Source organism: Gopherus flavomarginatus, chromosome 1, assembly GCF_025201925.1.
Source record: "Gopherus flavomarginatus isolate rGopFla2 chromosome 1, rGopFla2.mat.asm, whole genome shotgun sequence".
In the NCBI taxonomy this organism is placed as follows: domain Eukaryota; kingdom Metazoa; phylum Chordata; order Testudines; family Testudinidae; genus Gopherus; species Gopherus flavomarginatus.
Window position 1 is genome coordinate 117,793,965 of NC_066617.1, and position 17,440 is coordinate 117,811,404.

At 43.8% G+C, this 17,440-nt stretch overlaps 2 protein-coding genes across 7 annotated transcripts in view; one reads left to right on the forward strand and one right to left on the reverse strand.

Annotated features, from left to right (window-relative positions):
• Positions 1 to 17,440, reverse strand: part of DCP1B (decapping mRNA 1B) — a 66,131-nt gene that overhangs the window by 25,518 nt on the left and 23,173 nt on the right. The window contains exons 1-2 of one of the 6 annotated variants that reach the window (XM_050920868.1): positions 7,467 to 7,549; positions 4,020 to 4,062 (exon numbers count right to left, since the gene is read on the reverse strand). The exons of 4 other annotated variants lie outside the window; for them this stretch is intronic. In XM_050920868.1, coding sequence (XP_050776825.1) covers positions 4,020 to 4,023 — 4 coding nt within the window. In that variant the 5' untranslated portion in view covers positions 4,024 to 4,062; positions 7,467 to 7,549. Of the gene's footprint in view, positions 1 to 4,019; positions 4,063 to 7,466; positions 8,079 to 17,440 lie in introns of those variants that run through there. One more of the 6 variants, XM_050920825.1, reaches the window with a different exon arrangement.
• The window catches only part of CACNA1C (calcium voltage-gated channel subunit alpha1 C), an 882,295-nt gene continuing 879,726 nt past the window's right edge, over positions 14,872 to 17,440 (forward strand). Inside the window, exon 1 of the mRNA XM_050920782.1 lies at positions 14,872 to 16,509. Coding sequence (XP_050776739.1) covers positions 16,371 to 16,509 — 139 coding nt within the window. The 5' untranslated portion in view covers positions 14,872 to 16,370. The remainder of the gene's footprint in view (positions 16,510 to 17,440) is intronic.

The following is a 17,440-nucleotide window of genomic DNA, read 5'->3' on the forward strand; positions in this document are numbered from 1 at the left end:
AGAGCAATGAGCCCTCCGCCCGATTTCCCCTCAAATTTTCAGCCATTTGTTATTTGCAAGTCATTTGTATAACTAAAAAAGGACTGAAGTTAAATTTGCCAAAAGATTATCTTTAAATATGATTTAATCACAATGCCCTGGCAGGGTGGAGGGAGGAGGACACAAACTAAATAGGCAATGAACAGCACATTTTAAAACTATATATGGTGCATATCATTAATTTTCAGAGTAGTGTCATGATGATTTTATTACTTGTCTAAATAAGACATTTTACACTATAGGCTGTGATGGTTCCAAAGCTCATGTATAAATATGTAACAGAGCTGTTGGTCTGAATTGTGCAAATTATGAACATCCTATACAGAAAAGAAAAATTAAACTTTAAAACCTACATTTAAAAACACTGAGTTTATAACACAAACCAATATAGGTCAGGAATGTTAAACTGCAAACCTTTAAAACTAAACATGGGATCTGTTTTTAGGATCCCTAATTACTAACAAAAATTACTAATTACTAAACTCAAAAAACTAAACATCCTTTTTTTAAAAAATATTTGAAAAATTCATTGTTCTGTTAGGTCCTGTTTACACTGCAAACAGTACAATAACTGAATCCTTCAATACAATACAGTAGAGGACAGACGTGATTAAAATACAGTTAAGACTGAACATTGTTTTAAAAAGTTTTACCAAACCATTGTAAAGGCTCTGCAAAGTCCCATCTACCCAGTCATGTCCAACTTGTATTTTAATTGTGTTAAGGTGCTACTGTACTGTAAATGGAGTTCTAGTATAGGAGTGGTCATAGCGTAAGACCATAGTTGTCTGCCATATTTTTAGTTCAAAAATCTTTATTCCTCCACCTATCACTGGTATAATCATAAACTGCTAAATCAGGTGTTTGTGTGACTGAGTTTTGGATTTTGCTTTGTTTTTAAAGAAATTTATATTTGACACCTGGGAGATTTACATCACTAAAATCAATTACAAGTCAACGAAACACAATAATCTCTTTGTCTGTTAACATGGGCTAACAGGAACACCCTACCATTCCTGGCCATGGACAATTTAAAATCTGGAACCAATAGCAAGAGCAACCCTGCAGATTTCAATTCCTCTGACAGAACATGAACAGAGAGACGCTCTCTCTCTAATTACCTGGATAACAGACCATTTTAGATTTCGTAGGTTATAAAGAACAGTTTGACATGCACTCAGAAGCAGACCGACAACACGTGTTGATCACAGAGCATGGAATGTTGACTACTAAAGTGATCTGGCATATTCAAGTGACATTCTACCACATCAGTTGAAGGTCTGAGTCGTTTTCTCAGGTAGCCTCAAGGCATATGTCCTCACTGCAGAGTAAGCCTAGGCCAGTGGTCCCCAACGCAGTGCCCATGGGCACCATGGCACCCACCGGGGCATTTATGTGCACCCACCTAGTGCCCAGCAGGGGAGAGAAGCTGCGGCCCCATGATTGCCAGGGACAGAGAACTCCGGGGCTGCAGGCTGCGGGCGCCAGTGTTCTCGGTCCCTGGCAGGCGCGAGGCTACGGCGTAAGCCGGAGAGAAGCCACGACCCCACACCTGCCGAGGACAGAGAACACCAGGGCTGCTTGGGGGGGGGCAAAAAGCCGGGAGCCGGCCCTGGCCAGAGCCCTGCTGCTGGAAAGTCAGAGCATCGTCCCCTGGAGCTAAGCCTGGGCTGCGGCGGCAAGCGGGGCTCCCAGAGCGTGTGAGGAGCCAGAGAGGGACTGAAGTGGGACCTGGGATGCAGGGAGGGAGGAGGGGTCCTGCTGCCGCTGCGAGTCTCCCCAGGGCGGCGCAGTGTTTCCCCGCCTGAGTGGGCTCTGCAGGGTGCTGCTGGGCTGGGCAGGGGGCGTGGATCCCGGCTCGCGAGTGGCTGGGCTGTCTGAGCTGCCAGGGAGCTGCCCCCTCCTGCCCCTGGACTCAGCCTGCCGCGCACCTCCCCCGCCTCAGCCCCATGCTGCTTGCCCTGGGTCCCCACAGCCCCAGGGGCGGGGAGAGGCAAAGCCTGGCTTGGAGTGGGGCAGCTGGGGATACTGTCCCACCAGGGGACCCCTATGGCTCGGGCCCCTGGGGGTCAGTGTCCATCCTCTCGGCTCTGCCTGCACGGGGCTGGGGAAGCAGGTGTCAGTGCCTGCCCCTCTCAGTCCTTGCACCCCCCATCTCGGTCACGGCCTCTTCACTTGTACTTCCCCCATCACTCCTTCACTGAACCCCTTCCCCTTGTACTCTCCGTTCACCCGCACCTCTCCCCTTGTACTCCCGCCCAGCCCTCTCTTCCCGTAATTTCCCCTTCCCCTCTTCTCCCGCAACCCTCCTGATACCCCCTCTCCTCCTTCACGAGTACATCACACCCCGCTTCTCTGCCAGTGTAGAGCCCCTAAACACCCCCGAACCCACTCCTCTGCCTGAACCCTCTTTACTAGATCCCCATCCCTTTTCGGGTACAAGGTTTGAGGGTTAGTCCCTATGCCTTCCATGTGCATTTGGGTGTGGGTAGGGGAGAGCAATAGTGGGGGTTGGGTTGGAGAGCCCAAGGCTGGGGTTGGAGGCAGGCAAAAATTTTTTTGCTTGGGATGGCAAAAACCCTAGAGTTGGCTCTGTCCCGGCAGGCGCGGGCCCGCCCAGTGCCCAGCAGGGAAGAGAAGCCGGGGCCCCGCGCCTGCTGGGGACAGAGTATTCCGGAGCTGCGGGCACCAGTGTTCTCTGTCCTCGCAGCTTCTCTCTGGATTCATATATTATGTAATACTAAATATGATGTTTTTCATATTATTTAATGTACAAATACAAAATAAGCCTTGAAAAATTGTCGGCACCCACCACACATTTCTGAAAACATGAATGTGCTACTGGCCACAAAAAGGTTGGGGACCACTGGCCTAGGCTCTTACTCAGATGTTGACCTTAACTCCCTTCCAGTCCTCCCACCAGAATTAAGTTAAGCTTTCAACCCAGGCTACTTTGCCTGGCTGGAAGTACAGAGCCAGGGTTGCACTTTCACTCAGGCTGGCAATCTGCTCTCTTTGCAGCGAGGACGCAAAATCACTTGAGAGCTATTGTCCTCCAATGCCTTCCCGAAAGGACAGATATGTTTGTCCACGACTCAGACAGAAACAATCACTGCAGCACAAAGAACCATGAGATGTGCCCCGAGAAGTCGTAGTGTCACACACAAGGGAGTGCCTGGCTTTTCACACCCGGGGTAGGCCAACCAGTGCTCAGTCTTGGGTGCTGATTACTTGGGATAACTGCAGTAAAGATAAACCCAAGCAACCTCAATTTACAGCTTATCTACACTGGCAATTTACAGCGCTGCAACTTTCCTGCTCAGTGGTGTGAAAAAACACACCCTGAGCGCAACAAGTTTCAGCGCTGTAAAGTGGCAGTGTAGACAGTGCACCAGTGCTGGGAGCTGTGCCCTCAGCGCTGGGAACTACGCCCCTTGTGGAGGTGGTGTTTTTAGAGCGCTGAGAGAGCGGTCTCCCAGTGCTGCGCTGCAACCACACAAGGCACGTGAAAGCGCTGCCGCAGCAGTGCTTTAGCATTGCCAGTACAGACTAGCCCTTAGATTACTAAAGCATGGATTACTGGGGCAAAGTCTGAATTAAGAGTGGAACAGCCACATGCTCCTAGCCAGTCACAGATGGAAAAGGCAATACATACTATAGTTAGTACCTAAGAATCCAGGAGCATCAATAAATCTAAAATGACAGCAGACTACAAAAACTGTAATGGCAGTGGCCTGGCATATCCCTGTAATAAAAGTTGAACTCAGACACCACCAAATTCTCTAGAAGCATTTTAGTACTTATTACAATAATTTGTCTCACCTAGACCGAGTCTAAACCAGACTGCTCCTATCCATTCCTCTAACTCTATCAGGCAGTGTTTGGCCAAAAAAACCCAAAAAATTAGATCTGAGTATCATCTGCCAAGTGGTAATCTCACAGGCCAAAATGTGTCTCTGCTTCCCCCACACTATACTTACACATTGAACAAAGGAGGAAAATATACTCCTCATCCTTTGAGATCTGTTCCAGAGAAAAAAATAAATCTACTGAAAGACCTCTTTTATCTATTCCTGTAAGGCTTTGCAGGGTGTTAGGCAAAACAAACATATCATGGACAATGATATCAAAAGATGCTGACAGATCTAACAAAACCACATTGACGCTGTAAGAACCAAAGACTAATTAGGAGGCGCTGGTCAGACCCATACTGCTTAATGAAAGAAATGTGATTCAGTATCAAACTTACACATTTCATTAAGACTCAGGGTTTGGCTACACTTGCAGGTGTGCAGCGCTGGGAGTTACAGCTGTCTTTGTACAGCTGTGTAGGGAAAGCGCTGGAGTGTGGCAACACTGACAGCTACCAGCGCTGCAGTGTGGCCACATCTGCAGCATTTGCAGCGCTGTTGGGAGTGGTGCATTATGGGCAGCTATCCCACAGAGCACCTCATCCCATTTTGCTGCCGTGGGCTGTGGGAAGGGGGCGGAGGGTGCGGGTCATTCTGCTTCCTGTCCCAACGACCCGTGATGCATCGCTTCACATCCCAGCAATCCGTTTTTCTGTCCACATTTGGCGCCATCTTGACTCTCTCAACGGTTTCTGTGCAGCGCGATTTCTGTGGGAAATGGAACCCGAACTGCTGAGGAGTATGCTGACGAGTCTCGCCAGCACATCACGTTTGGCAGTTGAGCTATTCCTTAAGATCCAAAGTGATGAGGAGTCCGACAATGATAGTGAGTTGCCTGACGCGTACGACACGAAATTGCTGCTGGCATTCACGGAAATGCTCAGTACCGTGGAATGCCGCTTTTGGGCTCGGGAAACATGCACTGAGTGGTGAGATCACATCGTCATGGAAGTCTGGGATGATGAGCAGTGGCTGCAGAACTTTCGGATGAGAAAAGCCACTTTCATGGGACTGTGTGCTGAGCTCGCCCCCACCCTGCGGCGCAAGGACACGAGATTTGAGAGCTGCCCTGCGGGGGAGAAGCGGGTGGTTATTGCAATCTGGAAGCTGGCAACTCCAGACAGCTACCGATCGGTCGGGAATCAGTTTGGAGTGGGAAAGTCAACCGTTGGAATCGTGTTGATGCAAGTTTGCAGGGCCATTAATCGCATCCTGCTACGAAGAACCTTGACTCTGGGGAACGTGCAGGACATTGTGGATGGTTTTGCACAAAGGAGTTTCCCTAACTGTGGAGGGGCGATACATGGGACGCATATTCCTATTCTGGCACTATCCCACCTAGCATCCAAGTACATTAATCGGAAGAGGTATTTCTATATGGTTCTCCAGGCGCTTGTGGATCGCTGTGGGCATTTCATTGACATTAACACAGGCTGGCCTGGAAAGGTGCATGATGCACGCATCTTTCGGAACACTGGCCTGTTTAGGAAGCTGCAGGCAGGGACATTTTTCCCAGACCGGAAGGTCACAGTAGGGGACGTCGAAATGCCCATTGTGATCCTTGGAGACCCCGCTTACCCGTTAATGCCTTGGCTCATGAAACTGTATACAGGGAAGCCTGACAGAAGCAAGGACCAGTTCAACTACAGGCTGAGCCGGTGCCGAATGACTGTGGAGTGTGCTTTTGGCCGTTTAAAGGGGCACTGGCGATCTCTGTATGGGAAGTTAGACTTGGGGGAAAGCAGCATCCCCGCGATTATATCCGCATGCTGTACCCTCCATAATATTTGTGAAGGAAAGGGTGAAACATTCAGTCAGGCACAGACCTCCGAGGTTCAACGCCTGGAGGCTGAATTTGCACAGCCAGAGAGCAGGGCTACTAGAGAGGCACAGCACAGGGCTGCAAGGATTAGGGATGCCTTGAGGGAGGAATTTGAGGCTGAAAACCAACAGTAATGTTTGGTGCCTTGCACGGGAGTGAAGTGCAGTGGTTACAATGTTAGTAGGAATCTGTGTTTCCTAAGCTGATTTGCAGTGCCTGTTTCTTTCCTGGGCTAAGGTATCTTTGACTTTCTGCAAGAATAAAGACTGTTTTCAAAGCCAAGAATTCATTTACTGAAAAGAAAATAACTTTATTGACAGACACACAACATTTTGGGAACTTAAAAGGACAGGGGGGTACGGTGGGGAACTGTAGCCACAGGTTTGAATATGTCCTGTCTGGAGTGCTGTGCAATGACTGCTGCACGTCAGGATGCCTAAACTGCATGGTGATGGGGGTTGAGTGCATAGGGTAAGGGTCGTAGTTCTCAGGGCTGGTTGGTGAACGTATAGGTGTTGGAGGCAGCTGGTGGTGGTAAGAACCTGGATGCTGGGGAAGGGGGTTTTGAGCTGACATTGGGGCACAAGGGAAAGAGCTTTGGGACCGGGGGGTGGCGGGGTGGCACGGTAGTGCTCTGCCTGCATGGCTACGAGCGCCTGGATAGAGTCCGCTTGGCACGCCAGGATGCTTATCAGCTGCTTTGTGCTTTTTTTCCTGGCCGCTGTGTTTCTCTGGCGGATCCTGCTTTCCCTTTCCCTCCAGTCCTGCACTTTTTGATTTTCTCTGGCAGAGTGATCCATAACTGCTTGCAGCAGGTCATCTTTGCTTTCTCGTGGCTTCTTCCGGAGGTTTTGGAGTCTTTGAGCTGTTGATGACACAGGCAGCCGAGAACTCAAGGTTGCTTGCGGAAAGGCAAATAAGGCAACACTTAACAGAGGCAGCATTGCTTATATCTCAGACAGTTATTCCCACACAGTGAAGGAGTTTACAGTCTTCACTTTAGCATAATTTTCCCATACCAAAGAGAGTGCACATAACTCACAGGAGCCCCGAAATGGTGAGTAAGGGGGACTGATTGCTTCAGGGCTGTACTGGAGTTTCTGTGCGTTGGGGAAAGCAAACAGCTGCAGGGGGCACCTACACTGAACACTCTCCTAACATTTTCCACAGGAGTTGATCCTGGAAGAGATCTGACTGCTGTGGGTCACCTGGGAAGGGGGAATGATTGCTTCAGGGCTGTACTGGGATTTCTGTGCGTTGGGGATAGCAAACAGCTGCAGAGGGCATGTACACTGAACACTCTCCCAACATTTTCCACAGGAGTTGATCCTGCAAGATATCTCGCTGCTGCGGGTCACCTGGGAAGAGCTGGAGAGTCTTCTACAGTAATGCAGATTCTGCCCTGGCCCCTATGCAGCTTGCCTGTGTGCAGCAATGGTCCCCCACCCCTCGCGGCACAGTGGCGCAGACGAGGTAGCCTGACTGGGACAAGGACCACAGTGGCTCTCCCAACAAACTTGGCAAGTGCATTGCCCACGCTCTGGCTGAAACTTTTGAAGAGATTACCGAGGCCGATTACCACGACGTGATAGACCACATCAATGGGCTATTCCACATCTAGGCATGAATGCATGCAGTCCTAACCCTCCCTCCTCTCCCGAAACATTTCCATCCTGAAAATAAAAGCCGCTTACCAGGAACCTGCTCCTCTGCTTGTCCTTCACCAAGTACCGGCTGCTGCAACTGGCTGCCTTCCTCCTGGCTTGAGAAGAGCCCCTGGTTGCATGCCTCCTGGGACTCCGGCGTGACTTCCCCCACCCCAATACCCTCACTCTCGGTTTCCTCTTCCTCCTCCTCCTCCCCTCCCCACTTTGAAGTGTCCATTGTGGTCCTCGGATTGGCGGTCGGGTCACCCCCAAGTATGGCGTCCAGCTCTTTGTAAAAACGGCAGGTCGTGGGAGCAGCGCTGGAGTGGCGGTTTCCCTTGCGGGCTTTGCAATAGGCACTCTGCAGCTCCTTCACTTTAACCCTGCACTGCAGCGCTTCCCGGTCATGGCCCCTTTCCAGCATGGCCCTTGATATCTCCCCATAGGTATCGTAATTTCTACAGCTGGAGCGCAGCTGGGACTGCACAGCTTCCTCCCCGCAAACACTGATGAGGTCCAGCAACTCGCCATTGCTCCATGTTGGGGCTCGTTTGGTGCATGGAGGCATGGTCACCTGGAAAGACTCACTGATTGCACTCCACACCTGGCTGAGCAAACAGGAAGGGAATTTTTAAAATTCCTGGGGCATTTAAAGGGCGGGTCACCTGAGGCAGAGTGGCTGAACAGGCATTCTAGGATACCTCCGAATACCTCTGGAGGCCAATAACAGCGCTTTTGGTAGTCACACTGAAGGAGAAGCGCTGCATCACCAGCGCTGCAGTCATTATTCCCCAGGCAGAAATGGAGTACAGCCAGCGCTGTAGCCAGGGAGATACAGCGCTGGATGTGCCTTGCAAGTGTGGACAGTGAGTGAGTTGCAGCCCTGTAAAGCCACCACCAGGGCTGCAACTCTCCAGCGTAGCCAAGCCCTTAAAAGAAAAACAAAATCAAGAAAACATACCACCAAAACTAAATTATTGTTAATAATAAACTAAACTAGAAATAAAGCATTACAACTATCAAATCAAAATCAATATCAAATCATCAAGTTTGATGATGATTTAATTCCAGTCTAATTAGTTAAATCATAGGATTAATATTGAAAATAGTCAATTCTTATACATTCTAAACAGGATTCTAAGAAAGTGGCTGTTTGGTTCTAAGTCCTAACTAAAGAATTTTACGAAGGTGAATCAAATCAATGATTTAAAGTCTGTCAATGGCTTACTACAGAAACGAAATGATTTAGTATGTTTAAACCACAACATCAAAGCCAATTATAAAGCTTCCTGCTTAGAATTCTAGGCTTATTTAGTGGCAAGCACCCCCACCCACAATCCAGAGATATTATAGTAGAGACTTGCGTTGACCTTGGAGATTCTGAAATGTCAGTTTTCCCTCAGGTGGCTTCCTGACCCAAAAAAGTAATGTTTTCAGCCTTATCCTTAGTTCCAGCAGTTTGAAAATTTCATTTACTCAGCCATGAGGCACCTCCCCCCAAGGTTTCTGACAAATCAGGTGCAAGGCACACCTTGGAACCACACAACTTGGGACAATCAAGGTCAGATTAGGTCATCTTTTAGTAAGCATCAACTTGGAAAAGATCTACTTAAATCAGAAATTTAAAAGTATTTGCTAGTTAACATACTAGACACTGTAAATCTGCAATTCCTTCTCAAAACGTCAAAAATACAGAAATATTAGATCACTTTTGAAGAAGCTGGCATGTACTTATCCAGGTGAAAAAAAGTCTTGAAGTGATTCTGTGTCATGCATTTCTGGAACGTTCAGCATAAAAATAACTGATTAGAAAAGAATCCTGGCAACAGTCACTCAACATTCATCCATCAGCAAAACTAAAAATAAATTTGAACAAACTTATGATCAGTTATCCATTTCATCATCTCCAGTTCCCTCAAAAACCAAGGACTTTACAGCATAGTTGTAGCCATGCTGGTCGCTGAAGAAGAACTGTGTGTTGCTCACAAGTTTCTCTCTTTTACCAACAGAAGTTGGTCCAATCAAAGACATTACCTCACCCACCTTGTCTCTCTTAGGAATTTACAGTAATTTCTGTTTTGGAACTGGGCGATAAGGCTCTTTGTTTCTGGTTTTTATCAAATTGACACCCCCCCCCCACAATTCTTGGGTTTTGACACAAACAAGAATTTGGATGTTATCAATTTTAACCAGAATTTTGCAAATGCTGGAATGCCCTGGACCTGTCCTTGCAGTGCCCCTGCCAAAAGGCACAGTGCGCCTGCACAGAAGTCAACTACTTGGCAGCTGCTGCTGTGCCAAGGGTTAGCAAGACAGGCAGGGAGCCACATCTTGGCAGCCAAGTGGGGCTCCCTGCGCATCTCGCCTCCTTATCACCCGACTCCCTGCACAGTAGGCGGATGAGACAAGTAGGGACACAGGCAATAGCTCTGGTTTGCTTTCTCTGCCAGACAGTGCCTCCTCCTGACTCTGGCCCTTCAGAGTGGCTCCTACTGCTTCCCTTGCACAGTAGGCAAGTGAGACATGCAGGGAGCTGGGCGCTGGTAGCCAAGACTGCCCGACTTCTGCCTAAGCCTGCAGGAAATGGAAGGCCGCTGCCTTCCCATGAACGCTGGGCTGCCTTCATACCCCCACCAGACCTTTCATGTTTGGTTTATATCAATCATCCTTTAAAAAATATATATATATATATATATATATTTTTTTTTAACACTGATTGAATTCCTGGGAAATTTTAAATGAAATAAAACCCCAAAATGCATGAGAAACACCTTTAAAGCTTATCAACATTAAACTCACATGAAACATAACATTTTATATAAGGTCTGTATTCCATACAAACTGTTCCTCTCTCAACGATTTTGCTGTTGTCAGTCACTAACCGTCAATCATAAATAAAATACCATCTTCCTTGCTAAGCCCACATTTAAAGATGAACTGTAAAGGGGGGGAGAGTTTGTGCCCTTTTGTTTTCGCTATGACGTATAGCTGAGGCAAAGATGACTTGAAAAGTGTTTTTGTTTTGTCTCCTTTTGCTTTTTACGATAGAAATTCAGGTCAGATCTGCCATTTTCCTAGAAAACTCTGTGGACAACTCAAGAATTAACAGGTTTGTGACATCACAACTATCAAGCAAGTAAAACCCGATTAACTGAGCAGGAAAATTATTTTTATTAAGACTAAAACTCTGCTTTTGCTAACACTACTGTAACTCAAACACCTAACAAGCAGCTGGGAAAAAAAACTCTGTTAAAGATTGACGAATCCTCTCCTTCAATTAAAAGGCTGATAAAACTCCCAATCAACTTTCAACATAAACAGGGATAGGAATACTTAATATTTTCATTTCAAAGGTGAAAAAAAACAAGCAGGGAAAATATTAGAGTTATCTTTACACAACACAAAAGATATGGGGGAAAATTCTGCCTCCCTGCCCTCTTTCTGCTCTTGTCCCTTCCCTCTCCCCCACCCCACCAAAAATAAAAAACTTGACAGGTCACCTTTAAAACCAAACTAGCAGGGAATAGCTCAAAAAACTTTATCAACCATCTTTCCCCAAACACAAATGGTGAAGAGAGTGGGCAGTAAATTGGCAACGTTGTTTAAGTCAAAAAAACATTTTTTGTGTAAGGACCTCACCATCATCTGTTTACTTGTGGCTGGAATCCTGTCTTAAAAGTGAAGCATTTAACAATTCTTGTTAATAAAATGGACCCCAAACCTTCCCTCTGGTCTTTTACCAGCCAGGAAGGGAAGGAACCCAGATCACAGATTGTCAGATGTGGCTGCAACAATATATCTTAAACCTCACTCTGCAAAACAGGACACTACTCAAATAGAGAAGGTAGTTTGTTTATAAGATCTTGATCATGGCTCTGCCCTAACAGTGTTGGTCACATCAGACTAGATTCAATCAGTCTTTTCAGCAAAACAAATAGAAAAAAAAATGTTCCTTACAAGAAAATCTCAACTCTATATCAGAAATAATCAAATTGAGTGCACCAGACTGCCCCAAAATTCATGTTAGCTCTATCAGCAACTTCTGAGCTCATTGATACATCTGCAAACATATGTGGAAGTAGATGGAAAAACCCTTCAGTGAGTCCTTTATTTCTTCTGCAAGAGACCCCAAACGCAAATTGTGTTCACTAGGTTCCCATGGACAATTCAGCTTATGCTGATGTTACAGGAAGTGCAGAGAATGATATAGTTGCCTGTTCCAGTTATGATATGGAAAGAAATAAATTCTCTGTCCTGTGATCTGATTTAGCATGAATTTTCCTCCACTGGCATTCTGCCCTCCTCTCTCACCACTTCCTGAGTCCCAGATCATCTGTAAACCAATATGACTTGTGACACCAACATAAAGGTAGGAGATTTGTTGCTGTTAGTCTGTCAATATCTGCAGATGATAAATTGCCATTACTTTATTTTACAGTGATGCATAGAGGCCCCAAGTAAGACTGGAGCCCAACTGTGCAGGCACTGAACAAATACACAGTAAATGTTGGTTTCCACTCAAGATTGACAAAAGGTAGATGAAATGAGGAATGATCCTCATTTTACAGATGGGGAACTGAGACAGAAAGATTAAGTGACTTGCTCAAGGTAACATTAGGAAGTCTGTGACAGATCTGGAAATTAAACCCAGATCTTCTGAGTCTCAACTACAAGACTGTCCTTCCTCTCATAATAATTCCATCAGTAAAGGGCTTCAAAGGTAATCTGTATTATTCCTCATAAAAATCTGGAATGCAACTGTTTCTATAAACTTCTCAGGGCATACGATCAAAACAAAAGATGGCACGCAAGGCTCTCATCTACAACAAATGATCTGACCGTAATGTAGAAATCTACCACCACAAAAATCTGGGCAGTAAAATAGTCAATAGGCACCACAGACTCTGGGAGGCAAAAAAGTGGCTTAAAGTCACTTTTTCCTACTCATCCTGAGCTACAGGCACGGCACATAATCTGGCCCGTGGACTCTATTCCTAGCTGTGCCATAAGTCACATCTTACTACCTCATTTACAAAATCTGTAAAATGGGGGGTGATATTTGCATTCTAAGGTAGGAGTAGGAAGCCTGCTCAATTAAAAGGGCTAGAAAGTTCACGATTATTAACACCAGCTAGTGGAAGAGATGAAACTACAACACATGGTCTTTTTCTAGCTCTCAGCCAATCTTATCCCAGTGGTAAAAGTAGACAAACAGAAAGAGGAGCTTATTGCAATAGTAGTCAAGGAAGAGGGAAAGCATGAAAAAGCACTGCTCTCCCAAACTGGGCAGATGAGAGGGAGCTGTCATGTTGCCTTTAGCAGAGAAGGAATGAGAGCAGCATTTTCTCTTCCCCTAATGCCTTCATTATTTCCACTCTGCCTTCCCCTATGCTAAAGAAGTGGAAGCTGCTCCTACAATGTCTCCCCAAAAGCCTATACCAAGATCTATTGTAGCACTTTTCAGAGGTTTAAAACTCAGCTAAATCTGGGTGTATATTTCTGGGGACCTCAAAAAGCATCTCTTCAATCCTGCGACCCTCCTGCTAAGTGTCAAGTTCCTGCTCCGAACTCCAGAGGTGCTAGAGATCTTCAAAGAAACAAAAATAATTTAACATTTGTACAACTACTTATTTTCCCCAACCTCATTCTCAGAAATAGATGAACCATTTCTGCAGAAAATAAACAAAACAAACAAGCAAACAAAATCAGCCTGAGCCAGTGAGCAGGCATGAAAGCTTTCCACCCAAATGGTTAAAAGTTTGGAAAAATTATAAGCATTGGAAAAGAAGGGCTTATAATGGAAAACGTTAAGCAACCTTAAACTACAGATGTTGCTTCCAGCTCTGCCTATAATGATCCATTTTAGCTTATTTCTGCACTTTTCTCAAATTTGTACCTATTGTTATGAGTAATGTGTAAAGATTACCTTCACTTTTTCCCCCTGTATTTTTTCCCATTTGTTTACTCTGTGCATTTGACAACACTTCATGCATGGTCAATTTCACTATTTCTTCAGTTTCCTATGTTTGGATGGATCTTTCATTTAGTAACTGCAGTAAGAAAAACATTTTAAAAAATGGGAAGCTATCACTGTCAAGCCATAAAAATTGGCTGGGGACTCAGAAGCTGGTGTAGTATCTGAAACTACTTTAAACTCTTTTTGCAATTGTGCAATTTCAGGTTGCCAATGTCCTATTAACTCAATTTTCACTTTAGCTTTGCAGTTCATCTTTACATCACACCCTTTAACTGTGCTTTTATCAATGTGCTTTGGCCTTTTAAAATTTTGTAATACATGAAAAAAGAGAAATTTTCTACTGAATCCTCTGCAGCCCTCTCTTCTGCCATACTTCACTATTATTTATCTCCAATAATTCAGACATTTGTCCACAGATAGAGTTTCCAGTGGAAAATGAGAAATATGATTTTAGCAGGCAAAATTTCTTGGGCACAAAAAGCAGTCTTGCATCCCTCAGGGAAAAAAAAAGGGGAGTAAACACGATTTGGTTTATTCCAGTCATAGATAAGTTCACACTGTGTTTACAAGACAAGCTTCGACACCTTGTTGTAGCTTCATCCCTTTTTCATATGCATATAGCTAATACATTTTCAAATGCTGGAAAACCTACAGGATATTAAAATTCCCCCTTTCTATAATTCCTGAATTTTAGTAAGTGTGATTATACTTTGAATGATGTTGTTTTTCCCTTTTGTTAATTGATTAAGGTTTGTTGGTTTTTTTTGTTTATTTTTTGGTTTTAGGGTATTTATATATCCTATTTTATAAATTTTGGTTTAACTGTTTTAAATTAAGGTTTAGATTACTGTAAAACGGGCAGACTGATTGACTTTTCAAACAAGACAATTGTTTAGTGGAGCAGTCTGTATGGCTATTCACTATGCCTTTAGCTTTGAAATTAAGTTTTTCACCAATGTGATTTAAAAAAATATAAAGCATATTCTTTGTTTCAAACCTTCAGTTTAACATGTTAGTTCAGCAGAACATATAGGTTCATCAATTTCTGTTGGTGTAATAGCCAGACACTTTTTAAATGCTGAAGGAAGGCAATCTAGTTGAAAATGGGATTCTTGACCCCTAAAGTTAGAATAGAGTTCTGTGTTAAATAAGAACTTGGATCTGCAAATCAGGAGGTTCACATTTCAAAAAATCTGCAGAGGAATGGAAAAACAGGTTCTCCCAGAAAACAGGTGTGCCTTTTCAATTTTATAGGGAAAACACGTTTTTTCAGTGCAAACAATTTCTTGGGAAAGAAACACTTCAACATCCTATGTCTTCCTTTCTCTCTTCCACCCCCACCTCCTGGTGCTATACTTCCACCAACTCTGAACAAACTGGAAATTCCCTCAAAGATAGTTTCAGGGTAAGTAATTTGATTTCTCAAGAATCTACATGTGTGACTGTCTCTTGATCAAGAACTATTACTTCCTACATTTGGTTTTCTACTTTGCCTCCTATAATCTTGCACCTGGACCTTTCAGTTCTCTCAAGTAAGGAAGCAAAAGTGGCTGAATCACTGACAACTCAATGTCTGCTGAACCTATTTTAATGAAATCAAATGTTGATTACAAACTTGAACCCCAACTTCTGAAAGGCATGAATTCAAAATACAAAAATGCCTCAACTCTTGACCTATGGGAACTTAAATCTCAGCACTGCATCTTTCAGTGACAAGAAGCTCTTCTAGGGCATTATGGAAGATTTTTATTTTCTGTGTGGTGAGATGTACAAAATGTTCATGTGATAGAAATCAAAAAAGAGATGAGCCAACCAAAGAGAGAGAAAAAAAGAACCTAATTAAAACATTACTGGAAGGTTTATAATACCTCGACATAGTCACTTGGATCTACAAGCCCTGATGGCTTTATTTGTTCTAAATTTTCATTTTTCCTCCAATAGGATGGCAATATCCTGGCTAGAACGAAATAAACCAGATATAATATTTTAAGTTTACTTTCATTTGCTGATTAAAACAAACTCTGAATTGCAGAGAAATTACAATAATTAAACCATGCTGGTCATTAATAGTATTTATAATCCTAGACAGGGATGATTGAGCCCCAAAACAAAAGTTACTAGTTTTCAGGTTTTTAGAAACACATTTGCAAACTTTGTAGAATGACATTGGAACAGTTGAACTGAGTTCTGTTATAGAACACATTCCTTGTCCTTTAAAGGGTATGCAATCCTATATTTGGGTGTCATGTTATTAATGGAAAATATGGTTTAATGCTGATTTTCAGTGTTTGCTCTGACAAAGGCAGATCTACTGAGTGTCAAGCATCTTATATTACATCAATTACACACATGAATGATTCTGTATATGCATCATATGGTACACTCTCTTCCCTAGTTATCTTCCTTGTTTTGAGAAAGGGTTACAAATATAAGTTTATATATTTAAAAAAAAAATCCCTCACATTCCAGGAGAAGTTTTCTGGCTATGTCAGGCCTGAGGTCCACTCACCCCTAGACAAAACCTATCTTTCTTCAAAACACAAGAGGATATCAGACAAGTTAGTGGTGATTTACAAAAACCAGAGATCACCATGACTCAGTGAGGTGATGAGCTGACAGGCGGATGGAGCCCATTATCTTCACTTCTCAATCCAAGTTTTCCTGCAAAACCACTGGGGGAGAAGAGGGCTAACCACGCATCAGGCACACAGGACAAGAAAAGGATTAGGAGTAAAGAGCAAGGGAAGAAAAGATAATGCAAGAGACATTGCTCAAGTTTCAAATAGCTGGAAAATAGTTTCTGTAGTTTTGGTCACACAAGCTTTTGCAAGACTGGGGTTTAACATCTGGCAAGTTTTGTGGCTATTAGGTTTAAATGATACTCAAGTAGGAAACCACTGACAATCAGGAATCTACTTTTGCTATATACAGAATATTTAGATTCAGCTGTGCAAAGCTACCTTTGGAAGTATAAAATGTTTCAAGCCTTTGTTCGACAAGCCACTTCAGCATATCGCCCACTACCCAGTCTTCTGCCAGGTGAACCTGAGATGAGGTATAAGGGCAAGTTGGTGCATGAAACTCAGCTTAACTGCTTCTACATTCAACCTGGAGGTAAGACCCCATTATACAGTGATGTACATAATGATATTCTGAAATCTATTGTGATGTATTTCATTCCTATTGAAACAGAACAGTCAATTTCATATCTGAAAGAGCTTTGATGAACAAAGCATCCTAATAACTGCTGGTAATATATTTTGAAATTGTGCGTGTATGAACGCACTGCCAGAGGATACAGAGTGCTCTGTAAATTCTCAGTTCTCTAGAGCTAAGTAGCTCACCTTAACTGATCACTCTCCTTATAATGTGTATGGTAACACCCATTGTTGCATGGTGTGTGTGTGAGTGTGTGTGTGTGTTTTCCTTCTGTATTTTTCACTACATGCATCCGATGAAGTGAGCTGTAGCCCACGAAAGCTTATGCTACAATAAATGTTAGTCTCTAAGGTGCCACAAGTACGCCCATTATTTTCACTGGGTAATGTACAGACTTCTAAGCATCTAATTAATTCCAGCCCCCATTTCCATCTAGAAAAGGACGAGATTGGAATAAAATATATTTGCTAAAATCCTGAGTTTAAAATGTAGTCATCGGCAAAGTGTGGGCATGAGCTTGGGTCGGAGTAGATGGGGAGAACAGGGTTTCATTTGAGAGTACATAAACAATATTTGAAGACAAAATATTAAGGGTGTTTTTTTTTTTTAAAAAGGGGCTGGAAAAACTGATTTCTCTAAAGGGGAATTAATTGTCCGAGATTCTTGTTTTCCGATCTCCAATTTCCAAAAGTACTATGTACATATTGACTGTCCTGGAAATAACACAGATGCTTTCCATTTTATCCTATATGAGGAGGTAAGGGGGATAGAGTGGTGGGGGGGAGGGTAGGAAGGTCATATGAAAAGTAACCCTCTTTTTAAAAAAAAAAATTCCATCTTTAACTACTGTGCTTTTCTGCATCATATGACTATCTTATCTGGAAAA